This window comes from Rhipicephalus sanguineus, chromosome 3 (assembly GCF_013339695.2).
Source record: "Rhipicephalus sanguineus isolate Rsan-2018 chromosome 3, BIME_Rsan_1.4, whole genome shotgun sequence".
In the NCBI taxonomy this organism is placed as follows: domain Eukaryota; kingdom Metazoa; phylum Arthropoda; class Arachnida; order Ixodida; family Ixodidae; genus Rhipicephalus; species Rhipicephalus sanguineus.
In genome coordinates this window covers 34,976,445-35,003,983 of record NC_051178.1, presented here as the reverse complement: position 1 = coordinate 35,003,983, position 27,539 = coordinate 34,976,445, and the positions used below count along the sequence as shown (strand labels likewise).

The window sequence follows — 27,539 nt, the reverse complement described above, 5'->3', positions numbered from 1 at the left end:
ATATCACGGCACTGCACGCAGCAGCGAATTTGGTTGGTTGGTTGGTTGGTTGGTTGGTTGGTTGGTTGGTTGGTTGGTTGGTTGGTTGGTTGGTTGGTTGGTTGGTTGGTTGGTTGGTTGGTTGGTTGGTTGGTTGGTTGGTTGGTTGGTTGGTTCCTCAGTATCTTGGCGCAACCCACTCCGGGGGATAGGCCATGAATCGGACGGTGCCTGTCTTAGGAAACTAATGCACTTGCTCAAGGAAAAAGTTGAAAATGAAATGTTTAACCATTACATATTCGAAATATAAACTCGCAAGAGAAAAAAAGCCTATAGGGAAATAACAACAACAGCAACAATAATAAAAACAAATATATACAGTTGTAACTAAGACAACTGAATTCAGCTACATTTACTATTCAATTCTTTTAGATTCTCGTAAAAAATTTGATACAGCGTTGAAAACGCTCCTGTGGCTAAAACCAAATATGGTTGCCCCAAATGAAAGAATCACCGCAAGTGTCAAATTCAAGCCCAACTTCCGTAGGGGTTCTTCTAGTAGCCTTTTCCTTGGTGTTTTAAATCTTCGGCACGTCATTCGGCAGCGAATTTACCCTTCGTTTCGAAGACGACTTCAAAGTCTTCGTTCTCCTTTTGGCAAACTAAGTGTTCGAAGGAAAGGACAGGGCCATTGGCTTATTTGATTAATTTGAGAACATCCCCAGTATTACTTTGATTTTCGGCTTTACTTGAAAAAAGTCACAGTTTTGCCGCAACGGCGAAGCAGTGAATGCGATTGCAATAAATTGGAATGTAACGCGAAGAACGGAAAGCAGCTCGAAATTGCCAGCGCGTCGCTAGAGCCCAAAGGACGCACGAAAAGAACCCACACAGGACGAGTGCGAACTAATGCGTCACAGCTCGACACTTGAAGCGCACTGCTCAAACATAAAGCAGGACGCACGAAACGAACAGGTACACACAGGACGAGCGCGAACTAATTGTGAGAGTTGTTACTTATTTGTGTTTGAACAGCGCGCTCCTTTCGCAAACGCGGCCGCTGCAGCGAGCGAAGTGACCTTCGTACCCCCCGCTCCACCCCACCGGCCGCCCCTTCTTTCCTCGAGATAAGCGCACGAAGGCGACCACGCCCTGTAGGGCGAAGGGCAACGGCGTTCGCAGGAGAGGGGCGACGATCTTTAAAGCGCGCCACGCGCGCACATCGCGCCATCTATGTGGTGACTAAGAAAGCATGCTGAAGTAAATGGTGTATACAAATAGCTTGCCGTTAGCAGGCTGGAAGACGGCGCTGTTCGTGGCCTAACCGTCTAATGCCGCGCGCTGCGAATCGAGAGGTCGCCCGTTCGATTCCGCGCGTCGGAAAGTTTTTCTGAATTAATTTTTTGTGGCTTATATATATATATATATATATATATATATATATATATATATATACGGTGCATGACGGCGGCGACGGGTACGGCATAAATCAGCCGAGGCTGTCCATATAATTGCTATCGCAATAAAACTAAAAATGTATAAGCCCCCTCTTTCCTAGGCGTTTCTCTAGTTGAGCGCATTGGCAGACATCGCTCGGTGCTTAGCCAGTTGAAATCACTTTCAAATGATCTATCTGTATTTGCCGTTTTGACCAAGGACGCTGACCGAAGGGCATTCGGAGAGGTGGACACAGACAAGCCGACGAACACGTTTGACAATTGCGGGCAAATGGCATCTTAGGGGCACCTTAGGGTCTCGGCTTGTCGGCGTGTGATGACGTCATCACGCCGGCGTGTCATGTCGTAGTCAGGGTCCATCATAAACGGGTATGCGCCACAAAAAGTGGGTAAATCCCACTACTCGCCACCGGTCCATACTATGCATATTATGAGTTCAAGGTTCGTCGTAGCTGCCTAAAACATTGCTTGGTTTAGCAGCGTTGTCAGAATCCCCGACGAAATTTACCAAGGCGCTCAAGTTTCTCATCTAAAACCTGAGACAAAAACGTGAATCTCTACGGTAAAGTCATCTATTTGAAACACCACTTCTTCAAATATATCTCCAAAGTGATGGTGCTTTACTCGCCACCGGTCCACTGAAAATGAAGAAGACAACAGTTAGCCCAAAAAAGAGCCGACGACGTTAGTGGAGCTGAAACACCCTTCCCTACATGCCGTAGGGAACTAAAACCGGGCACGTAGGGAAGAAAAAGCACCTTAGGGTAAGCTGCATTTCGACGACGTTAGTGGAGCTGAAAGATCCTTCCCTACATGCCCGATTTCAGGCTTGGCACCACTAGTGCCTCATCAAAGAACTATTCCTCAAAGCAATGTGGCGAATTACCTCAGTCATGCCGTTCTTCATCTTCTGTCTCTCATTGCCGATTAGCAGCGCTTTGTCTTTGGGAAACACCGGCGCACACTGCATGCTTCGCCCCTTCCGAGGTTTTACGTTAGTGGAGCTGAAACACCTTTCCCTACATGCCTCGTCCCTCCCCAATTTGGTTTTCTTTCTTTGCAATCAGGCATACAGTATAGAGCTCAGTATTCGTTTTAAAAAAGAAAACAACAAAACAAGCATCAAGACCACATGCTGGATGATAAGGCGCCTTCGAACATTGGAACACCTTCCTACGCATTTCCCGTAAACATTAGGCTGCAGCTACTTTGCACTTCAAACGAGGGCTTCGAATGATGTTCAGCGGCCCTTCCTTCTCACTGTGTGTGTTTCCCGCTTTCATATATAAAAAAGAGACCCGTCTAGCAACTGATTCAGTTTATTATAAGACTACCATGGGTAGACCACGGAAATTAACGACACCAGAGGAACAGCGTGAATACAATGCTCGATGAAAGGAACAAATTCGTCTTGCCGACACTGGTCGCGCAACCAATCACAGTCTACCACAGCGACCACAAAGCGATTATCCCTACCTCTAAAGTAATAATAAATCATAGACCTCCTCCCCCTCCCCCCTCCCCCCTCCCCCCACTAGCATGATTGGTGTTTGATACAGCTTCGCTGGACATTCACGTTCGCAGGGCGGGATGACGGCCGATTTTTTTCTTATATCTCCATACATATGATTGCGTAACAATACACTAGACGGAAATCTGGCGCTAAGTGCCTATGGGAGCTGCAACGCCTGGCGCATGAGCCATCGTGGTAATGATGGGTAGTACATGGATTTGCCTAAGCTTCGTTCTTTCGGCTCCGTGCAGATCCGTGTGGCGTGCAGCCCCGTTGTCGAAAGAAGTTCGCGAAGTTCAGCAAAAGTTCAGCTGTCACACTTCGCCACCTTGGCCTTTATAGGCTCACTAGTTCAACGAGTCCTTCTTTTAACCGAAACAAAAGCCAAAACACAATAAACAAACCTAAAAGCCGCAAGCCCGCAGACGGCAAATACACGTACTACGCATCATGCTCATGGTGGCTGAACAATTGCTGCGCCACAGTGCCTTCCAGTAAATGTTGTAGGAAACTCCATGCCTCCACTTGTGTATCACCCACATTTGCCCGTACTGCGAGGTACTTGCACATTGTTACCCTCGGTATTTCCTGGCCCTGTATCGATACTGTGATCCTTGGTATCACTGTATACCATCAGTCCACATTTTGTTCCCGCAAATCGCAGTCCTAGAGCTTGACCTTCCCACCCTCATATTTCAGCCAGACGCTGTATATTTATTTATTTGAACTACCTCACAGTCCCGTTGGGCATTGTGTAAGGGGGGGGGGGCTCTGCAATTGCATCATTCAACACAAAATAAAAAGCTGTGAAAGACCAGAAAGAAACGACTGCACATCATACACAAAATTTGAACACTTCACGCATAATAAATAGAGAATAAATACATGATACATACATAATAGTGGCACAATATATACAAATGTGGCCTTGTCAATAGACGACCTCAGTGAAAATGTGCAATAAGTTGGTGATGGAATGTGTCAGGGTCGGACATTTCTATAATCTAATGGCGCGTCGAAGTGCTGATGAACTGAATGTAAAAGTGTCACCATATGTGCGCGTAAAACTTAAATTATTATGCAATCTTTTGGACGTTCGGAATGGGACATCGAGATGAAATAAACATGACCCATCAAAGTGTGCATACTTGTGGAATAATGTTGCTGGGCTATGTCACGACGTGTACCTAATGATTGTAGGGAAAGATCAGTTTTAACCCGCGTGACAGTTGAACGGTAACTATAGTTTCGAGAGATGAACTGTGCTGCCCTATTTTGGATGGACTCTAGTGCGATGAACATTTTATTATGATATGGAGACCACATGGAGGACGTGAGCTCAAGTTGTGAGTGAACAAATATGAGCTAAGCTAGCTTACGAATATTAGCAGGAGTCAGGCCCGTAGCCAGGAATTTTTTCGGGGGGGGGGGGGGGCACTTGCTGAAAACATTGACTATTTTTAAAAAATGCCTATTTTTATTATTTATTTTTGGTAAAAGCACCTACTTCACCAAAATTTGGGGAGGGGGGCGGTCCCCTAGCCCCCCTCCACCATGGCTATGGGCCTGGCAGGAGTATTTCTGAGGTTACGCTGCATGTAACCTAAGGATTTTGAAGCATGAGCGCATACGAATGAAATACGAAAGGACCATGATAGATCTGAAGAAAGGTTAACACCACGGTATTTGTAATGGGAAACGTGAGATAGTAAGTCGTCTTGAATGTGGAATATATACTTACAATTGTTATGTTTATGGATGAATGTGATTACTTTACATCTCGGCGATATCAAAATGTAAAGTTTTGCACAGCCTAGACGTCATCTGGGCTGTCCTCAAATAAGACGATATCATCAGCATAGAATAGACCTGGAAGCTGCTGCCTGTTTTTGTGACAGACTAAAACCCATGCTGCTATTTTTTAGCACTTTTTGGGTCTAACGAGGTTTTCGCTTTCACATTCTTTTAAAGGTCCAGGCATCCCCCATAATTTTTCTACCGCTTTCAAAAGTTCTCCTTTGCTGTAATGGCTCGTTAGTCACACCGATGGCACCCGTGGCAGTGCGCTTTGAGATTGCAAAGCGAAAGCCTTAAATGGCTATGTTTCACGGTCGTGCGAGATCCAAAAGATATTTTAAAAGGAAAGTCAGCACGCAAGCTGCGCGTGTACCTCGCCCACATCGCTGTGGTGGCGTCGGCGTGAGTGAAAAAGTCACAGTTAAGCCGCAAGGCCGAAGCAATGAGTGCGATAGCAAGAAACTAATTCTATATGAAGTGAGGCTCGCCAATGGATACTCTCAGTTTGAACAGCGCTCCTGTTGCAAAGGCGGCCGAAGCAGCGAAGGAAACTAGCGTGCTTCAAGTGTCGAGCTGTGGCACTTGATAGTCCGCGCTCATCTTCTGTTTGTTCGTTTAGCGGCGTCCCTTGAGCTCGAGTGGCTTTCGTACGCTCCGTAACATGAGCGCGGACATCACGGTGAAAGCGTGAAACATCCCTCTTGCCCTCACCACGTGAAAACCGCGCGAGCAGACAGCGGAAGGCCAAGGTTCTCCCTGCGCAAATATAAGGAGCGAGCGAGCTCGCCGACGACTTTTAAATGCGCCCGTCGCGCTCCTGGCCAGAGGTCCCTGGTTCGATTCCGCGCTTCGGAAGCATATCTCTGAATTATTTTTCTTTGGGGCTTTTATATATATATACATACTTATACATATACGGTGCATGACGGCGGCGACGGCAAAATCCAGCCGAGACTGTCCATATAATAATAAAATAAGAACGCGCGCGAGCTGCGTGTCTACTTGGCTACTTCCATTTCGTCTTTGAGGCTCCCGCATGAGCAAAGTTCCGCAGTTTTGAAAGAATGGCGAAGCAAATAATGCGTAATATGTTCTGATGGGCTGTTTGGTGAGCCATGATATTTGATGAAACAGCGCACAAAAGGACGCAATCACGCACACATAAAATGACGCAAACACAAGCGCTTGTGTTTGCGCCGAGACGTCGAAGTACCTTGTAAGGGCTGCGTCCGCGTCGGCGTATCGGCGTCTAGACCGACACATGGTCACCGGGTTCGTATAGCGACGGCTTTCCATAGAGTTCATATACTGTGACTGTCTGTGCTCTGCCGGTTCTTGATACGCAGGCTGGTGAGCTGTCGATCTTCGGCACGTTGCAAATAGGCGGCGACGTCGAGATTGTCTTCGTCGGTGGCAGTTGGTAGCAATGCGTCGAGCGTCGTTGCCGGGGTCTTTCCGTAGACCAACTTGTGTGGGGTCATCTGTGTCCTTTCTTCTACGGCCGTGTTGTTACGAAGGTCACGTACGGAAGGATGGCATCCCACGTCTTGTGGTCGACGTCCGCGTAGTACATGGTCAGCATGTCGGTGATGGTCTCATTTGGACGCTCGGTGAAGCCATTCCTCTGCGGTTGGTAGGCTGTGGTCCGATCGCCTGAGTTAGGTCCGCAGTAAAGACCGTACCTCTGTCTGTGATGAGGACTTCTGGGGCGCCATGACGCAGGACGATGTTCTCAACAGAAGCTTGGCTACCTCGGCGGCACTGCCTTTAGGCAGGGCCTTTCTTTCGGCGTAGCCGGTGAGGTGGTCGGTAGCTACGACGATTCACTTGTTAACGAAAGTCGACGTGGGGAAAGGCCCCAGTAAGTCCATACCGATTTGTTGGAACGGTCGGCGAGGTGGTTCGATGGGCTGCAGAAATCTCGCTGGCCTTGTCGGTGGTGCCTTGCGTCACTGACCGTACCGGCATGTCCTCACATAACGAGCGACGTCGGCAGTAAGTCGTGGACAGTAGTACCTTTATTGTATCTTCGCAAGCGTGCTGGAAAAACCGAGGAGGGCAGCCGTCGGGTCGTCGTATAGGGTCTGCAGAACTTCTGGTCGCAGTGGCGAAGGCACAACGATAAGGTAGTTGGCCCGGGGCCGGAGAGAAGTTCTTTTTTCGAGGACGTCACCTTGCAAGAAAAATGACGCCCACCCTCGCCTGGATACTTTGGGTACAACGGCGGTCTTGACTTCTAAGTACTCTTCCAGGCCTCTCAGTTCCGGGTTGCTTCGCTGTTGTTCGGCGAAGTCGTCGGCACTATAACAGGCCACAAGAAGCTTCTTCGTCGAGATCGTCATGCGGCAGCGGATCAACTGGTGCACGGGGCAAGCAATTGGCGTCAAAGTGCTTTCGTCCGGACTTGTAAACGACAATAATGTCAAATTCAGAAGTCTCAGCCTCCACCGTGCGAGGCGCCCTGAAGAGTCCTTCAAACTTGCTAGCCAGCGCAAGGCATGGTGATCGTTCACGACCTTGAAAGGCCTGCCATATAGGTAGGAGCGAAACTGATGTATATATAACCCAAATCATGGCAATGCACTCTTTTTCCCTCGTGGAATCATTCCATTCGGCCTTTCACAGCGACCGGCTAGCGTAAGCGATTACCGTTTTTAGTCCATCAATCGTCTGCACAAGGACGGCGCCAAGTCCTGACGCTGCTTGTGTCGGTGTGGATTTCCATATCGGCGTATTCGTCCAACTGCGCTAGTATCGGAGGCGTCTGCAGTCGTCGTTTGAGTTCTTGAACTGCCTCGACTTGCGCCGTTCCCACTTGCATTCCACGTCGCCTTCGTGAGGTGAGTTAGTGGATCGGCGATCCGTGAAAATTCATTGACGAAACGTCTGTAATAGGTGCACAAGCTGAGAAATAGGCGTACGGCCTTCTTGTCGGTGGGCGGCGCGAAGGCAGCGATGGCAGATGTTTTCCGCGTCTCGGGGCAAACTCCAGACTTGCTAATGACGTGGCCAAGAACAAGAGCTTCTCGTACGCGAAGTCGCACTTTTCTGGCTTCAGGGTGAGTCCAGAGGTCTTCATTGCTTGAAGTACAGCCTCAAAGCGCCGAAGGTGTTCGTCAAAGTTTGAGGCAAACACAACGACGTCGTGAGGCACGTCAGCCACTTCAAGCCAACCAGTACTGTACCATAACGCGTTGGAAAGTCGCAGGTGCCGAGCAAAGACCAAAGGGCATGACCTTAAACTTTCACAGGCCGACTGGTGTTATAAATACAGTTTTTTTCTCGGTCTCTCTCGTCGACTTCTATTTGCTAGTAGCCGGTCTTGGGGTCCATCGACGAAAAGTACTTCGCACTGTGGAGTCGATCCAGGGCGTCGTCTATCCGTGGAAGAGGGTACACGTCCTTCTTCGTGATTTTGTTCAGGCGACGGTGATCGACGCAGAAACGTAGGGTTCCATTTTTTTTTCTTCACTAACACCACGGAACAGGCCCACGGACTCTTGGACGGTTGGATTTTGTCGTCGCGTAGCATTTCGTCCACTTGTTTCTTAACGGCCTCACGTTCTCGCGTCGAAACTCGGTACGGGCTCTGACAGAGCAGACGGGCATGGGCCGCGTCTCCTGCGCGCGGTTGGCAGGAGACGGTAGGTGGGGTAAAGCGTTCGGTTCACCCATATAGCCGCTTAAAACCGGCTTGACTTGGCTTGAAGTGTATAAGTAGGTGGCGGCAGAGTAGCGTTCGGGCCGCCGTTTATTTCTGCGTGGTGTGGTGGGTGTTGGCAGAGACGGCACTACTGGTGTTGGTTTTGAGCGTGAACTGTGTGCGCGAGAACCGCCTCTGGACGTGGTCGCGTTGTGTAGAGTGTTGTAGAAAGTGATTCGTGTGCAAGTCGTTGCCGCTTTTGTTTCTGCGATGTCCCCGTGTTCAGTGGACCGCCGCCAAATCTATAAGCAACGATAACGAGCGTGAGATAAAGGCCATGTGTATGCGATTTGTGAATGTCTGTAATAGTAGTGGTTCTTGATGGAAAAAAAGAACGGAGCGTCTAGCGCGTTACGTCTAGACGTAACTATAGGAACCGTTGCAGTTACGTCTGGACGTAAGAATAACAAATCTTAAAGTTACGTCCAGCGTGAGATCAGACGCACCGAACCGATCGGCTCTGGTGGCGCAGCGGGCTAGTACGTGTCGTGCTCGGATCTGCGAGGACGTTGGTTCGAACCTCGCTGTTGTCCTTCTCTCTCTTTTTTTATTAAGTGCTCCACGGGCGCCGTAATATTTTTTGTTTAAGGAAATCGCCTTGGTGGCAGCGGTGGACGCCCCAGCCCACGTCGCGCTCCGTACTCTTGCTGTAGGGACACCAGCCACTCGAGCAAAATAGTGGAGCGACGACGGCGCACCGCGAAGCGACAGCGTCCCAGTGACACGAGCCAACCACTGAGACTGGCAAGATAATTATTAAACTTAAGTGCGCATTGTGAATCACACGGTGGACGTAACTTTAGCAGCTGATTATGGCTCCCTGCGTCGTCTGCTAGCCACACCGTGTTCGCTAGTGTGCGAACGTCCTGCGCGGGTCCTCAGAGGGCAGCCTATTCCGTTGTGTTAGCACAGCATCAAATGCTTGTACGTATGTCTGCACGATATAAACAAGCATTTCAATTTCCAAGGCTTGTATGCAGACTAATAAGTGAGCAAGACACGCAAATTGGGCGAGTTGGTGAGGTTCCATGGTAAAAATATAAAGCAGCGCTTTTTTAAACACAAGACGAAGGAATGGAGGGACACATACGTCTCTTCTTTCCTTCGTCTTGTGTTTAAAAAAGCGCTGTGTTATATTTTTAATAAGTGAGTGCATGCACGTGTCGGTATGGAGGTGTGAATGCAGAATTTTTGAGACACAATTATTATTTTAGTTTATTTATTTAATACCCATAGCGCCCATACAGGCATTACGTACAGTGGGGGGGGGGGGGGGGGTGTACGGAAGAAGAACAAGCATGAAAGTTGCAGGTGCAAATGAAAATGTAGATTATTCTACGCCGACACAAACGTACAAAGCTGTGTCGAACACAGCTACATCAAAAATGTCGTATACATTGGGAAAACAATCTAAAATAAACAGAAAGCACAGTGATAACAGTTAATGGCAATGCGAACAGTAATTACAACAAAGCGCGGCAGTGGTAAATATATAGTACAGCACAAGATGCAAAGGAAGCACTAAAAGAAAACAACACAGTTTACAAATGGGATACAGTATAGATCATGGTGATTACCAGGCGTACGCATGATTTCTTTTAAGGCTCAGTGGTCAAAAGATTCAATCATTTTTATTGCAGAAAAGAATGCGTCATTAGACGAAATTCCTACAATTGTGGAAGGAAGTCGATTCCACTGACTGATAGTTCTGGGAAAAAAAGAGTTGCTGAAGGACGATGTATTGCATTTATATTCTCTTATCTTAATTGTGTTCGTGATCTTTGCGTGCTGATGTGTAGTGAGGTCGGTTAATGTATACGTCACGGGGAATTCGAGTATGAAAATGATATACGCTGTGTAATACCTTCAGTCGAAATGACGCTCTTCGCATGCTGCAGAGACTTCCATTTTAATATCGCCTTAGATTCCGTTGAACTAAACTGTCTGTCATACATGGGTATATTAAGCACATATCTTGCCGCCATGGACTGAACTTTTTCTAATCTTTCTTTGTTTGATGCTGTTGAAGGGTCCCACACGCAGCACGCGTATTCCAGCACTGATCTTACGTATGTTTTATATAATAACTCCCGGGTTTGCTGTGGAAATGCACGTGTATTTCGTCGCAAAAATCCCAAACTCCGACAAGCTTTACCTACGGTATAATCCACATGCCGACTCCATGATAAAGAGGGGCAAAAGTAAACGCCTAGGTATTTGTATTCGCACACCATTTTTACCGGTGAGCAGTTTATTGTGTATTCGAATTCACCTGGACTTTTTTTTTCTGGTGAACCTCATGCACACCGTTTTCTTAAGCTTCAGTTTCATTTCCCATCGCTCACACCATGCGTGTATCGCACATAAGTCGTTTTGGATCACAGATCAGTCAGTTTCAGAGGTAATTTTGCAGTATAATATGTAGTCATCTGCAAATAGCCTAATATGATATTGTACGTTTTCGTTAATCTCATTGATATAAAGTAAGAAAAGAAGGAGTCCCAGTTCTGATCCCTGAGGCACCCCTGACGTAACATCAGTTATTGCAGACTGTTCGCCGTTTACAACTGCGCATTGTCGCCTCTCACGTAAATATTCAGCAACCCATGCAATAACTTGGGGATTAATGTCAAAGCTGGACAGTTTTTACAGTAATAAGTAGTGCGAAACGGTGTCGAACGCCTTCTGAAAGTCGAGGAAAATACAATCAACCGAAGAGTTATCGTCCAGTGCTGCTGCTAAAACATGTGTGAACTCTACCAGTTGTGTGACGCACGATAGTTCATGTCTAAATCCGTGCTGGTTTGAGTTCAATAAAGAATTACTATCTATATGCTTAACAATGGCGGTATATAAAACGTGTTCAAGAATTTTGCAGCACACAGAAGTGAGTGAAATGGGGCGGTAGTTATTGATAACGTTGCGCGGGCCAGATTGAGCAACCGATGCCATTTTCCAGTCAGTCGGGAGAGAACTGTGTTTTAAGGACTTTTCGTAAATGACTGTTCGCAATCTCGTGAAGTGTTGGCGATTTAGAAATCCTTGTGATACCAAGCATGAACTATAGTCTGCAAAGGCCGGTTAGCAGTAAAAAAGACCTCAAGTCACGCACTTCTAGAGAGGTACACGGATTCATGCAAACAGAAAAGCAGAGTGCACAGAGTTCCACTTCAACTATAATTACACAGAAATACAGGCTTTTTGTTTTGTAGCCGCTACAGCAAGAGGTATATTGGTTCAGTCGCACAACACCATTTATATTGTAGTATGGGCAGAACACAACCTAAGCACGTACAAATAAAGCAAGAAAAAAAACATCGAGCACAGTGGAAAACACGACTGTCGCCGAAGGCCAGTACCCCATTGATTGGCGGATTGCACTTCTCACACACGTAATAGGAACGTTAGTACGGCTTCGTGCATTAATGTGGCAATGGAGGGCGTATATACCACCATTGGGCTGTAGTCAACGCGCTTTCTTGGATATGTGCAACACTTAATTGGATATGTGCCGCCGACCGCCCATCCATACTACACTGCTAACGCCGCGACGGTGAGCCCAATCTCGCAACAATGTGTTGCGAGTAGGCCAAGTAGGCTGCACCAACATAACTGGACGGAAGGAGGCTTTCTAAAGACGACATTTATGTGTACACACGCGGGGCAGCTGTACCGATTGTTATTGTATGGACGTAACCCTAGTGGACGTGTGATACATCAACACGGGCACGCAAACCGTACTTACATCAAGTTCGATGGAGACCTGCAGTTATTTCACTTTTATTTCACTAACCGTGATTGCCCCAAACTGAGGTTGACCGCCTCAACGAAGCTAAGGAAAAGGCAGTACCCGAGACGATGGCTGAAGGCAGCGTGGCTCCGGCGGAGGCCGAAATTAACGTCTTCCTAAAGTGCGTCAGCTGTTCTGTCTCGACAACAGAGCTGCTGATACGCGAAACAGTCCGGCAAAACAAACCACGCACGTCTCAATACATAAGTGATGCTGGTAAATCGGTGATACGACAGTGATACTGAATGTATGGCCGCTTAATTCAGCGAGCGGCCGTGCTGAACGTTACAGTTACAGTGGATAGGTGTAAACGTCTAACCTTTCACACCGACCACAAGGTGACCACCCCTAACTTACGTCAAATATTCTCAGGGACAGTAGATTAAAAACAGCAAGGAGTTGTTTTAGTCTGCGCATAGGACGCGTAACCACGGAGGCAGAATTGCACCGTGGACCCCGTGGACAGTTACGTCTGGGCGTAACGATAGCGACGGCTACAGTTACGTCTGGACGTCACCCTAGACGCACCGTTAAATAAAAGTGATGGTTCAAGTACACTTCGCCCAAATGACTTTCCAACTGTAAGCGATCGATCCACGCAGAGCACGCACTTACCACACATACATGTCCGCCACAGTACAAGCTGTGCGTCAGACAGACATTCACAAATCACGTAACTCATGGCCTTTATCTCATACTCGTACAGCTCGTTATCATATCTGATAGATTTGGCAATGGTCCACTGAACAGGGGGACATCGCAGGAACGAAAGCGGCAACGACTTGCTACGACTTCTACAACATACACAACGAGATCACGTCCCTACGGTCAGAGGTGGTTCTCGTTAATGCGCACAGTTCACGCTCAATATCAACACCAGTACAGTAGTGCGTAGTGCCGTGCCTCCCCTGCCAGCACCCACCACGCAAGCCACGCAAACGGGCCACGCAGAGCACGCACTTACCACACATACACGTACGCCACAGTACAAGCTGTGCGTCAAACAGACACATTTCACAAATCACGTAACACATGGCCTTTATCTCATGCTCGTACAGCTCGTTATCATTGCTTATAGATTTGGCAGTGGTCCACTGAACCGGAGGACATCGCAACAAAAGCGGCAACGATTTGCTACGACTTCTACAACACACACAGTTCTCGTTAATGCACACAGTTCACGCTCAATATCAACATCAGTACAGTAGTGTGCCTCCTCTGCCAACACTCACCACGCAAGCCACACAAACGGGCCTGAACGCTACTCTGCCGCCACCTACTTATACACTTCAAGCCAAGTCAAGCCGGTTTTAAGCGGCTATATGGGCGAACCGAACGCTTTGCCCACCTAACGTCTCCTTCCACCCGGTGGGTGGCAGTGTCTCCTTCCACCCGGTGGAAGGAGACACTGCCACGGGCATGATGTTCGGTTGTGATACGGTGATTAGCAAGGGGCGTTTGTCAGACTCGCGATCAGGACGAGAAACAGTCCCTATATTCCTACAGAAAGCATCCGAGCTGTTGCTGTCTGCGAGCGGGAAGACTTGAGTTGACGTTCAACGTAGGTTGAAGTTTTAGGGTCGTCGATGTAGCTTCGTCAGAATCTGATAAGGCAAACGCACCGCTGACGATTTCTTCTATGTATGCAGTTATCATCATCATTATTTATTAACCCTTAAGGACCCTAAACAGGGCATTACATAAGGGGGGGGAGGGTTACAGGATTTAATAGAAGCATGGTACAGGAAATGCTTAGAAAAAAAGAACCCAACAGCGTTACAGAAAGTACAAAGCACGCAAGATAAAATATTTCATAACCAATGTTTGGCAGAAGAAGAGGCGTGCAACACAATGATGGGAGGGAGCTAAAATTAAAATGAACAAGAAGACAACAGACGAAGAGAAGTCAAAACAAGCTGGACTTCATGATACAAGTCATAGTGGGCACAAAACATATTAAGTACAATATGTTTAGTATACAACGGCTAAATAAAAAAATTGCATGAATACAAAAAATGCATAATTAAAGTTATTTAACAAAGAGCGTACTTAAGGACTCCTTAAATTTTTCTGAATTTTTTCAAGGGCAATATATTCAGGAAGGTAATTCCAATCCTCGATGGCTGCGGGAAGAAATGATTTATTAAATGTAAGGGTCGAACTGTGAAGGCGTTGGACGCTGTTGGAATGTAACAGTCGGCGAGAAGTTCGAGCAGGTGGAAGTAACAGTGTACCATGCAGGTGGGAAAAGTTGTGATGTAGTTTATGGAACAGGGCGAGTGGGGAGGTTTTGCGTCTTACTATTAAAGGAGGAAGTTCAAGAGACGTGGGCATGTCGAGCCCCTGCTCAGGTGTCTCTATTCTTGGCTGAATTCGTTAGCATCACGCTTCTTTTTCTTTCATGCAACCGAGCAAGGCCTCCGCAAATGTCATTGCCAGGCAAATGTCACGGTCTAGTAGCAAACGCTGATCGCTCTCGATGACACCTTCGATGTCTTCATGTTTTTCAGGGCCGATGGGAATTACGACGCTGCAGCGCGGCGGAATGTTGACTTGATCCTCGAGCACGTTCAGGGCACGTTGACATGTGTTCGTATCCGGCGATGTTTCTTTGTCTGACGATAGAGTTATCGACTTGGTTCTTAAGTCGATGACGGTGTCGTGATGGCTAAAGAAGTCCATGCCAAGTATGACATCTCTAGAGCAATGTTGGAAGATTACGAAGCTTGCAGGATGAGGGTCATTATTGATGGTAACTGTTACTGTGTAGACTCCAGACAGCGTTATTGGATGGCCTCCAGCGATCCAGATTTCGGGGCCTTCCCAAGCAGCCCTAACTTTCTTCTACTTTACGGCGAATGGCCCATTGACGACGGAATAGTCGGCTCCAGTATCAACGAGAGCGGTAGCGTTGTGGCCGTCGATGAAAACGTCGAGGTCGCAAGGTCGTCGTCTAGCAATGAGGTTAGGTCGTTGCGTCGAATCATGGCTCCGTCAGTTTGTTCCGCTGCTTCCACGTGGTGTCGTCAGGCCTTCTCCCGGTCACGAAGTTTCGGCGTCAGGGCTCCGCTCGGCTTTCGGCGTGTTTTTGAGATTTCGTCGCGGCGTCATCGACGGCGGCGGAAGATCTTCGGTATTTCGTCTTTTAGCAACGCGCCTCATCCGTTGCTGCCCTTAGTGTTCCGGGTATGGGCTCGCGGCCGATGTACTGCCGGCGCTGCGGTGAGTTGTAGCGTCCTGGTGATGGTGAAAGGGACGGCCATCGAGGTCTCCACTCAGATGCGGCGAGATAGTCGGCGATGTCCCGCGGCAGTTCACCTCTGTGTCGACTTAGCGCCTTGATGGCAAAGCCACGCAGGCCCATTTCGAGGTAGTGGCAATGGCGGTAGGTGTGGCCGGCTTCTCCGCAGTGGTAGCAGAGCGGACAGTGGTCAGGGGCGCGCCAAACATCAGTCTTCTTCGGCGTGTATCGCTGGCCGGCAGGCGGGTGGTATGATGTCGCTGGTGGCGGCGGTGGTGTCTGGCGGTGGAACTGTGGCAGTGTGGCACCTTGACGTGGGCGTGGAAAGGGGATGCGACGGCGGAGAGCAGCAGCGTTGCTCATCGCTTGTGGCTGCGGTGGTGCTGGCTGAGGAACAATCAGTGACTGTTGAACTTCCTCCCGTACAACGTCCGCAATCGAAGTCACTTCAAGCTGTGGAAAAGGTGCAAGCTTTCACAGCTCCTCTCGCACCATGGCTATGATCATTTCGCTCAAATCGTCGGAGCCGAGGGCATGAACAGCCACGCTCTTGAAGTGAGCGGCGATTGTACTGCTCGGTGCGCATTTCCAGCGTCTTCTCGATCGTCCTTGCCTCTGACAGGAATTCCTGGACGGTCTTGGGTGAGGTTCCGCATCAGCCCAGCGAACATTCTTTTTTCACTCCTCGCATGAGGAGGCGAACTTTCTTCTCTTCGGGCATGGCAGGGTCTGCGTGGTGGAACAGCCTAGTCATCTCTTCCGTGAAGAGCGCCATATTTTCGTTCGGCATCTGCACAAGGGTCTCGAGCAGAGCCTCAGCCCTCTCTTTGGGGACAATGCACGTGATTGTGGCGAGTAACCTGATGCGAAAAATGTCCCACCTTGGGTTCGCCCTCGGTTCTCGAAGCTGGTACGAGCGGCGTCTTCCAAGGCAAAGTACACATGTTGTAGCTTGTCCTCACTGCTCCACGTATTGAAAACGGCGACGCGGTCGTTTGCTTCGACCAGCTTTCCGGGTTTTCGAATGGAGATCCGCGGTAGGTTGGCGGCTCCCTGGGCTACCGGAGAAGGACCGACGTAGGCGGCACAGGGGCGGTCATCGTCTCTGCAGTCGAGGTGGGGATCTTGGGCTGGCTGGTGTTTTCGGGAAGCAGCCCGTACTGTAACTGTAGTCCATTCTGACTGCGGCTGGTTCGACGATCCGGGTTTTCTTTAGCGTTGTCCTCTCGTGGCTTGAGCTTCGGTCAGCGCTTCGCGGGGGTGTCCGGATTATGAATGAAGCAGCACCTCCACCAGATGTCACGTGGCAGTGACGTTGAAGAAGGCAGCAGTCGGCTGGTTCAGGACGACACTTTTTATTTGGGACGACTTGTGCCCGGGAAACGAAAAGTCACACTACAAGCAATGCACACCGTAGACTGAATAGCGGTGAACAGAGCGTCGGCCGTCGATAATCTGATGTGCTGTAAGGCGCGTCGGCATTTATACATGCGGCATCGAACGCTCGAGCCTTATTGCTGGTGGCGGCGCTAGTTCCAGAATAAACTCAACCGTTCGCGTTTGCATGCTCAAGCCCATCAGATGATTCTGAAATAATCTGGAAGGTTCCCAGTCATTCGGGGGCTCTTCGCGAAAGGTAGTCGGTGATACGTGTAACGGCCGGTCACATAGAAATGCAAAAAGCAGCGCGCGTGGGAATATATGTGTGGTTAGATTAAAACGTGCTAAAAAACCATGAGCAGGCAAAGGTTATTTCAATAATATTCCGCGCTCGTGCGGGAAGCGTTATGTTGGACAAACTGGTCATTGTGTAAATAACCGGCTATTAGATTATAAAGCTTCGCCGAAGGGACAGCCCTGTTCTAACCTCTCTTTGCACTCTAAAGAATGTGGCTGCGCACCCCTGTTTGCTGACGCGACAGTGCAATCTAGGTTCAAAGATAGGGTAACACGTGAAACTGAAGAAGCCTATTTCGTTAACAAAGTGGGCGCTTCACATGTCGCGAAACCCTCGGTCACGTTACATGCCGCCGAGTTAGACTTCCTGGAAGCGCGTCATTGAGATAACTGCCAGCTCATGATTTTTTAGCCACGTGTTAATCTAACCACACTTATATATGTTTGTTCTTTCAATAAATCCTGAGTTGATAGTTTGCGCCATGTCCGTGTTCCTTCCTTGCGTTAACGTTCTTTTGCGCACCACGTTCTAAGATCAATCACCAACTCGTCTATCATTGGTTTGCCGACATTTAACTTTATTGCATGTCTTTCTCACCTCTTGGTTCAGGCAAGGGTGACGAGAAGCCTACATGCTTCGACTACACGCCGCGACAGCGGAGCCGACGTTTTGCGCGACAAGACGACACACAGACGCTTGTCGGCGCGAATGCGCAGTGAACCTTGGTGCAGCCTACGTCCCTTGGCGGTGGGTGCACGAAAGACTGACGTTTTCGCGAGTGCACCGCATTAGCGTTTCGCTGCAATCTCTTTGGCCAGCGTTGACATTGGCTGACATTGACCCTAACGGCAGCCGAAACTGGGCTGATAAATGGGAGTGTCCTTAGCACAGTGCAAATTAAGAGTGTCTTGAATCATAATAGGCATCCTGCTCGACCTCATAGCAGCCAGTCACTGCGCTGTGGTACGATGGAAGATGCTCACCTAATTGCGATGGTGAATCTTTTCTCGTCGAAACATTCGCCGGAACCCATCTTATCATGCGCGCCTTGAAACATGTGGTTGTGCTTTTTCTTTGATACCATGAGGACACCGGCCATGACCGCAGTACTGCTGCCTAATATTTCTTCTATATAGTGAATAGGCGGGCTTGTCGGTGCAAAAAAAGCTGCACCGAAACGGGATACAAATTGTATCGTGTGTTCCCTTGATCTGTCTCTCGTTTTCGTGCTGTTTCCAGTAGTACAATATTTCTCCGATTCATTCTTGCGTCTTCAGCCTAATATTAGCTGTTGCGCGCTCATGTGCTTTCGGACACCCAAGCTGTATGCAGTTGACTCATGGGGCTGTCATCTCAACGTTAGCTCGATAAAACTAGCCATACACGCGAAGACTCTTGGGTTAGGCCGTTGCTTAATTAACTTCACTAATTAAGTACCTTTATTACTTACTGATAAATAATTTTATTCACAGATGTATATTTCGAAAATAAGTCATCTACCGTCGGGCGGAAGTAGCGACGAGCAAGATATGAAAGTTCCATATCTAACTACCGACGACGTAAGAAAGGCCATACGCGATGTGCCGCGCGCGAAAGCAGCTGGTGATGACGGAACAACAGGCGATCTGATTAAGACGGAGAAGAATTCATTAGGAAGGAATTTGCTATACTTTACACTCAGTGCCTCAAAACGGCAACGGTTCCCGTGAGCCGGAAACATGCCAGCATTATATTAATACACTAGAAAGGGGACATAAAATAATTAAAGAACTACAGGCCCATCAGCTTACTCTCGGTGATATAGAAAATACTTACAAAGGTAATTTCAAGCGGGATAAGAGAAACAAGTGACTTGAACCAACCTAAAGAACAAGCAGGGTTCAGGAAATGCTACTCTGCGATGGGTCACATCAATATGATATCTGAGGTAATTGAGAAAGCTGCTTAATACAGCAAACCGCTTTATTTAGCTTTCATGACTACGAAAGGGCATTCGACTCAATAGATATATACGCAGCCTTAAAAGCACTAAGACGACAAGGAGTACGCGAACCCTATATCAGTACCTTAGCCGACACCTATAAAGACTCCACAGCTAACTTAATTCTCCACACAAAAAGCGATAAAATTAAGGTTTAAAAAAAAGGCATCAGACATGGAGATACAATATACTCAGTGTTGTTCACTGCATTCTCAGAGGAAGTATTTAAACAGCTAGACTGGGATAAAACTGGAATCGAGGTAAACGGAGAGTGGCGCAACAACGTATGATTTTCAGATGACATCTTCAGTGATGATGATGATACCTGCAAGATGTGATCGAGAACGTAGTAGAGTAGGCCTAAAAATGAATATGATGATGATATATATATATATATATATATATATATATATATATATATATATATATATATATATATATATATATATATATATATATATTATAGGGGTTACTTTGTAACGAACAGATCCGCGCGTGCGAAACTGTCCCGTTTTTGGAACACACCGCGCACTAGAGGAGTGTAGTTACTCGCTACTAGTGCTACGCAGCAGCCCTAACAGTCAGAGCTGTGACCCCCTATCCCGCGGTTCGCGTAAGTTGCGACCGCGGCGGGTTTCAGGCCAGTGGTAACAGAGACGAGTTCTTTGCCTGACACAGTTTATTGTGCCAAAAGCGCCACCAACGCAACAAAAATACAAGGTAGGAACGAAGCGGCGGAGAAGTTCCGCACGACGACGTGAAAACAACAACAAAATGGGAAGCACACGAGATTGAGAGCGATAAGGTTCAACTCACCTCTCGTGGCTTCGCAGTCCGGCCCTGAGGCAGTGTTACCTCACAATAGACCGGGCGTTGCGCAGGGGGTGATGGCGTCTGGGTGGCTCCCGACTCCATCAAGCTGTGGTCGTCACCGCTGCTCGAGTCGAAAGACAAGGCGGTCCCCAAGAAAGCCGCGCGCATCTCTTGGGGTCTGGAGAGGAGTCTCTCCAGAAAAAGGGCAAGGAGGGAAAACGGGGCATCTCGACTTCGGCCAGGGAGCAGGGCGCGAAAGGCTGCGGGAGCGGCACGTGCCCTCTCCCACGCAACCCCCCTCGCCACTGCGCGCACAAACGTAGCGCGAAGCCGAGGTGCCGCCGCGTTGAAGACAATGGGTTGCGTGTGCAACCCCACATCCCCCCCTCCTTAATTGAACCCTTTAGCCAAAAAAAAAAAGAAGACCGCCATCACCTGGGGCTTAAGAGGCGGGGCCAAATTAAATTAACACGTCAAAGTCCAAGTCCACCAGCGCACAGTCGGTCTCGTCCACGACCGGCGTCGCTGGTCCGTCGGTCGACGCCGTGTCAGGTGTGGCGTTGGCCGGTGTTGACCGCTGCTCGATGGTCGGCGGCTGTGACGGTGGATCCGCCGGGGCTTGCGTCGTCGCTCCCGAAGCCAGCGACGCCACCCACCTGGCGAATTGCGGCTCCGTTTGAAGGCGGCGGATGATGTCGTCCGTCGCAGGGGCTGCGCTTCCCGCTCTGCCGTCCTTTGTGCCGCCGCCCACCCTTTATGCAAGAGCGAACGCCCGTGGACGTCATGCAACAGCAGCCCGCCGCATTCACAAAAGGTGGACCCAGGTGTCGGCGGGAGGCAGGCTCCCCTTGCTTGTCGGTTGATGTCGGCGATCGTCCGCCCCTGGAATGGCGCGAACAGCCGGTTCTCGGGCTTCGAGCGTTGCGCCCGCTCCTGCTTCTTCCACGGTGCCGCCGAGAAGTAGGAGGTGGGCGGCTCCGTGCCGGCCTGAAACGTCCAGGTGGCGACCGAGCGCGTTTTGTGATTCGTGCCCGGTGCTGGTGATGGACCCTGGACGACAGGCTCGGCTGATCCGGGGGCGTCCGGACGGCTTGGCGCTGCCTCCGCACCTCCCTGGTTGCTGGTGTTGGGCGATTTTTGGGCAGCGGGAATCGGATACGCATGGCGCGGCCGCTTGTAGCGTGCGCCCGGGCTCCGGCGCGGGCCAGGACAGCGCCTCTTCGTGATGTCGGCTTGTACCGCACCCTGCGCGGACATGGTGTTATGAGCTGTTGTATGTTGCCGTGCCGACGCGTGAAGCGATTACGAACGAAGTGGATGCGCCGTGCTCTGTCCAGCGGCCTCCTCCGCTCGCCTCTCGTTCTTTCTTTCTCTCCCTTTCGCTTCTTTTCTTCTAAGGCGTTTAGAGTAGAAAGTCCCCCGACGCTTGCGGCTGGCCGGCTGCAACCCCCGTTCTGCGCAGCGGGATACCACGCTCGTACCGCGGGTGCACTCCGTAGTTCGGTCGCCGGGTCTGCAACTCTTCGCCGGGCTGTGCGGTGGTTCCGCGAATTCTTCTGCACCGAGGCCATTCGGGACCGGAAGCTGTTTTGCTGTTTTTTTTTTTTTCTTTCGCCTTGACTCTGGCTGCTGCTGTGGGCTTTTGGTGTCGCCGCTCTCTGCTGTAAGACGCTTGCGTTGACGGCTTGATGAAGTGCCAGGCTATGGGGCATCTGCTGGCGAAAACGGTCGTTTCGGCTTGGTTGTTGTTGAAGTGCTGCCGATGGGTGATCTGCGACTCGAACAACAAGTTAGCCCCTCTCTCTTACTCTCCGAAAAAGCAAGCGCGTGCTCGCTCTCGAAGGCTGCATGCTAGATATCAGCGGAGCGTCCCATCCGATATCACGCACAATAAAGCCCCTACGAACCGGACAGAGTTAGTTCTGCCGAGATCGCAAGTTGTAACGTCGCACTGAGCTCGTACGTCGAGCCGTGCCTTCGGATGTCACTGCCTGCGGGCGCGGGGGAGCGTTTCCCTCGGGCCACTCGTTCCCTCTGTCATAGTAGGGTTTGAGATCACAGACATGCACCGGTCAGCCGATCGGTCTTAGCGTCAAGTCCGTCAGCTTGTACACGAGAGAAGAGACAGTCTCTCCTACCCGGTACGGTCCTATCCACTTCGGTGCCAGAGAAGCTGAGAATTTCTTACTGGCATCGCTTAGGACATGATTGCGCTTCAACACCAGGTCGCCCACTTTGTACTGAACGTCCCGATGAGAGCGGTCATACTGCGCTTTCTGCTCCCCACGAGCAGTGCTCAGGTTCCGTCGTGCTTTGCCCAAAGCCTCCGTCACCTTCGCGCGCAGCCCAGCTGCATAATCGGCGCGTGCCGACGAAGCAACCAGTGCCATGCTGCATTCCTGTAGAGTATGTTCTACGGCATTAGGCAGCTCCCTTCAAAGATTGAGGGTGGCGGGGGTAAAGCCAGTCGAGCGTGTTCACAGTAGCCCTGAGAGCAATTGTGCGTCCCCGCAATTTCAACGAGCATGTGCTTGATGTTGCGGTTCCGACATTCAATGAGATTTGCCTGGGCACATTACGTGGTCGTTCTCCTGCGCTTAATGCCGAAGGCTACGCAGGAGTGCACGGCGATTTCGACAGATAATCAGGACGAATTGTCCGTTATCAACTGCTTTGGATATTCGAATCACGTGAACACCTCGATGAGCTTATGCACGAGTGTGCGTGCCAACGTGCGGGAAATCACCGCTTTGAAGGACTCATGTGTATCCTTCTCCGCGGGGATTTATCTTAGCAAGGAGTGGTCAGTTCTCAGCGGGCAGGGATCGAAAGTAGGAGGAAACGCGCTCGCAGCGTTACTAGCTGCTTCAGAGCGCCGCGCACTAACAGCAATACCAGCTGCGTCAACGTGCGCCGCGGCCGCGCCGCCGGGCTCCCGGAGCCCACCAAAGACTTACAAAAGTATTTACAAAAGAGATCCTGCCGCTGTTCCTCTGACAACTCCCTTCGGCTAAGCAAGCTTTCCACTAAACTGACGCAGTCGTAGTGGTTAGCGTTCTCGTCCTGCGAAGGTGGGTCGTCCGCCCTTCGTTTCGGACCGTCGCCGTTGAGCATTGTAGCAGTTACTATATGCTCTCTGGCTGAGTTTCAAATTATCAGAATGAGTAGTAATGTTACCCCCCCTGATAACAATGAGCGTCGCAGCAGTTACGTCGCTCTCAGGCTCGGCGTCGGGCAAGGTGAGGGGAGTAGTAATGTTACTCTTCTCACAGACAACGAGCGTACGCGTAAGTGCGTCCGCTACACGCTGTTCGTTCTCCCTCTGCAGCGAACAGTAAGTCGCATCGCTGCAGGAGGGGTGCCCATCGCGCCAGCCAGCCGCTCATACCCCTGCTCTGTGCTACTTCTACTTCCTTTGGCTAAAGTTCGCCGCAGGAATCGAAGGGTGCAGTAGCCGTTACCGCATCTTCGAACTGTTGCTTATTGGCAGCATCCGTGACAGCAATTGCAACGGCTGTATAAGTCAGCCCCGTCTGCTGCCATGGTTGTTCGTGTAGTGGCAGTCACTCACACAAACTGACTCGCTCAGTCGTACCACTGGCCCCACGTTGGGCGCCAAATATAGGGGTTACTTTGTAACGAACAGATCCGCGCGTGCGAAACTGTCCCGTTTTTGGAACACACCGCGCACTAGAGGAGTGTAGTTACTCGCTACTAGTGCTACGCAGCAGCCCTAACAGTCAGAGCTGTGACCCCCTATCCCGCGGTTCGCGTAAGTTGCGACCGCGGCGGGTTTCAGGCCAGTGGTAACAGAGACGAGTTCTTTGCCTGACACAGTTTATTGTGCCAAAAGCGCCACCAACGCAACAAAAATACAAGGTAGGAACGAAGCGGCGGAGAAGTTCCGCACGACGACGTGAAAACAACAACAAAATGGGAAGCACACGAGATTGAGAGCGATAAGGTTCAACTCACCTCTCGTGGCTTCGCAGTCCGGCCCTGAGGCAGTGTTACCTCACAATAGACCGGGCGTTGCGCAGGGGGTGATGGCGTCTGGGTGGCTCCCGACTCGATCAAGCTGTGGTCGTCACCGCTGCTCGAGTCGAAAGACAAGGCGGTCCCCAAGAAAGCCGCGCGCATCTCTTGGGGTCTGGAGAGGAGTCTCTCCAGAAAAAGGGCAAGGAGGGAAAACGGGGCATCTCGACTTCGGCCAGGGAGCAGGGCGCGAAAGGCTGCGGGAGCGGCACGTGCCCTCTCCCACGCAACCCCCCTCGCCACTGCGCGCACAAACGTAGCGCGAAGCCGAGGTGCCGCCGCGTTGAAGACAATGGGTTGCGTGTGCAACCCCACATCATATATATATATATATATATATATATATATATATATATATATATATATATATAATATATATATATATATATATATATATATATATATATATATATATATATATATATATATATGTATATTTGATTTGAGGTGATTCTTTATATTCACAGAGCTGATCAGATGACTTGCTTTTCAAAACTGTTTGCTTTAAATCAAGGAAGAATCTGCACAAACAGATTGCGCAGGCTTAGCCCCCCTACACCGCGACAACACAGCAGCGTTTAATAACAATCTGGAAATATTACCGTGAAGTTTGTTTAAAAAGTACATCCAAATTTAACCTGTTTATCTGAGCATTGCATCAGCAAACTTCCCAGTCTTAGTTTGGCGATGTAGATACGATGAGTATGAAGAACCTGCTATGACTCTAGTACTTTAAATTCTCACTTATTAAAAAAAAAACATGTGGCCAACAAAGCAAGGTACTTCGTAGAAGTCTTCAGGATAAGCGGAGTGCGAATTTCTTTACTGTTAGAGCCCTCTAATATAAAGTCTTTCTTAAGAAGAAGACCAAGTTCCGTCGATTAATACTTAAGCAAACCACATTGAGCCGGTTGTGTATAGTTATAAGAATATAAATGACTACGAATTTATATACTAGGTGTCGTTCCTTGCCCTCCTACTTTTCCCAGCTTGAGTGAGGGGTGGACGAAAAATCGGTGATGTGGCCCTGTACACCTCCCCTCCGGTTCCTCCAAGTAAATAGCCTACGTAAACTCTGTAAGCACAAATTTTCCTTGAAAAAATGTGGGCGACTATAACGTTAAACTACCCCGCATTGTTTCCTTCCGTATAGGTCGGTAGCTGTTAATGATTGGTTGAACTTTTCAAGGTTATGCTCACAGCACCTGCTCGTAAAACGACGCAACTAATGACGCGTAATGATCCACCGCGTAATTACCACGTACGCATGACTGCGCGAAAAATAATAATGAGCTATTTTCAATACGGCGCATTGTTTGTCATTGGTTCTTCGCTATTCGTCAAAAATTTTCAATGTGCCATTAAATCGCCTCCTTGTTATGCAACGTCACAAGTCTGCGAAAACTCGCGGCGTTAATATGAAGTGTGCACAATAAGCAGCCCATTACTGTGCTGAGCAATAACTCATCTTTTTGGAATAACCAGACAGTGTCTCTTTCTGAACGTAATTTAAGAAGGCTGCCCGCCAATCACATTGGCAGCCGCTGCTTATAGCAGCGGGCGTGATGGATTCATATGTGTATAATAGATACTTTCAGTATAGTATAACAATGTTGAGTTGATTTTGCGCGAGTACAACTTTCTGGGAACCCATCGTTGCTAACAAAGAGGTAGATAGAGAAATAAACATTATTAGGAACAGACACAATCCTTTGCAGGTAGGCAGCCTTCTTAGCCCAGAAAACCGTGGACGCAGATCATCTCCCTGGTGAGGTAGGTCAAGTTACGGGGCAAACTTGAAAGCTGGGCTTCTCAATGTGTTCGAGTCCACTGCCTTGTTACAAGCCGCCACGATCGCTGCAGGCTACCATATGATAAGCCAAGTGAAGCAGGCTAATCGGAGACTAAAGTGGGAATCTATTTTAGCTGTCTTGGCTAGGCAGAACTAAAATACTAGACACTTCTGCACACTCATCGTCACAGCAGCTTGAATATGGAGCAGTGGCGATGCTATTCGTTTTCAAAGAAAGAAACTGAATTTCCTGAAAAAGGAGAGCGTTTGAACGGGCTATAAAACGTTTACTGGTTCCCGCCCATATATGCGTCGCGGATTACTTAAATTTCAGGCCAGGCAGAACAAAATAAAATCATGACAGATTTCTGTAATGTTATAGAGCCCCTGCTGAGCGATAGCCTCCTCTGCGATGCTCGAGCGCAAGACGCACAAGCGTGGAATAGGCAGCCCGCACCGCAGGTAGGCTACAGCGCGTGGTCATGACACACAGAGGACAATCGTCAGAGCAGAATCGTAGGACAAATTTTATTATAATATTACGTCATTGCTGCGTTCAAGCAAAACTTTGTCTGACTTGTTAGTTTCCCAGTCTGCAGCCGACAATAACCACCGTCGAAATTGGGGGGGCTCAGCACCCCCAACATTTCTCAAGGGGGGGGGGGGGGTAGCGCTTCCCTTGCCCCCCCCCCCCGGTAGATACGCCTATGTAAGAGATCGGAGAAAGGGCAGAATCGGTCAGGGGACAAACAGGGGCAGCAGATATCCCAAGTGGCACCAAGCGAAAGAAATGGACCTGGGCTGGCATTGTAATGCGCAGAGCAGACAACCGGTGGACATTAAGAGCAATAGAATGGCTACGAAGGGATGGGAAACGCAGTCGAGGTAGGCAGAGAGTTGGGTGCAGTGACGAAATTGAAAAGTTCGCAGGGATAAAATGGAATCGGATCGCACAGGATAGGATCATTGGGAGAGGCCTTCGTCTTGCAGTGGACTGGTTGAAGATGATGATGATGCTGTATAGTGAATTATGCCCCTTGCTCGGCAATTGCGAAACTTCTCATGCTACTGAGCAAATTGTGCAACTTAGCCGTGTGTTACGCAGCTTGTCCGTGAGCGCCGCGACATGGCACAGTACGTACTGGAGAGCCAGCAGCGGGTGAGCCAACTGCCCCCAGACTGCCAACGGCGCATCGCCTGCAGGGTGGGACAACACTTGGGCAGTCTCAACAGCCTGCGCATGCTGGCACCGATGCTCAGGTAACACAGGCTTCGAATCGGCCTAGAAGATACAGTAGTTTCTGACTTGTTTTATTCTCAAGACGAAAGCCTTAACGGCTCACGACAAGGGTGTGTGGCGAAAAGCCGGCGTGTGGCACAAAAAGTGTAAAGCGACCCTAATGCAAAGCTCAGAGGGCCTGTAAACAGGCTCGGACTTTCTTTTTACAGATCTCAAACAAGCTCGCCAATTCATGCAGACAGCCGCGCCGATCACACTTTATGAATATCACAGCGCTGCGCGCCGCCTTGACACCCCATTTCGAAAAACAATTCCGGCGCCCCTCTCCAGCGCCTGTCCAATCCTCCTCTTACCCGAAGTGACGCAATGTTGCCCACGGGCAGCATTACGTAGCAACAATTTCGTCGATTGGTCCTATGTGCCACGAAACAGCGCTGGCCCTGCGGTGATGCGCTTTTGGCCGCGCATCTTCACCGCGCCGCTAGGGGGACCCTAAGGCCACTCTAGGTAGGGGGGGGGG

The 27,539-nt window shown here is 49.5% G+C and overlaps 1 protein-coding gene across 1 annotated transcript in view; it reads left to right on the top strand.

Annotated features, from left to right (window-relative positions):
• Nucleotides 1-27,043, top strand: part of LOC119386550 (uncharacterized) — a 123,092-nt gene extending 96,049 nt beyond the window's left edge. The window contains exon 3 of the mRNA XM_049413971.1: nucleotides 26,870-27,043. Coding sequence (XP_049269928.1) covers nucleotides 26,870-27,043 — 174 coding nt within the window. The remainder of the gene's footprint in view (nucleotides 1-26,869) is intronic.
• Nucleotides 27,044-27,539: the final 496 nt, after the last annotated feature.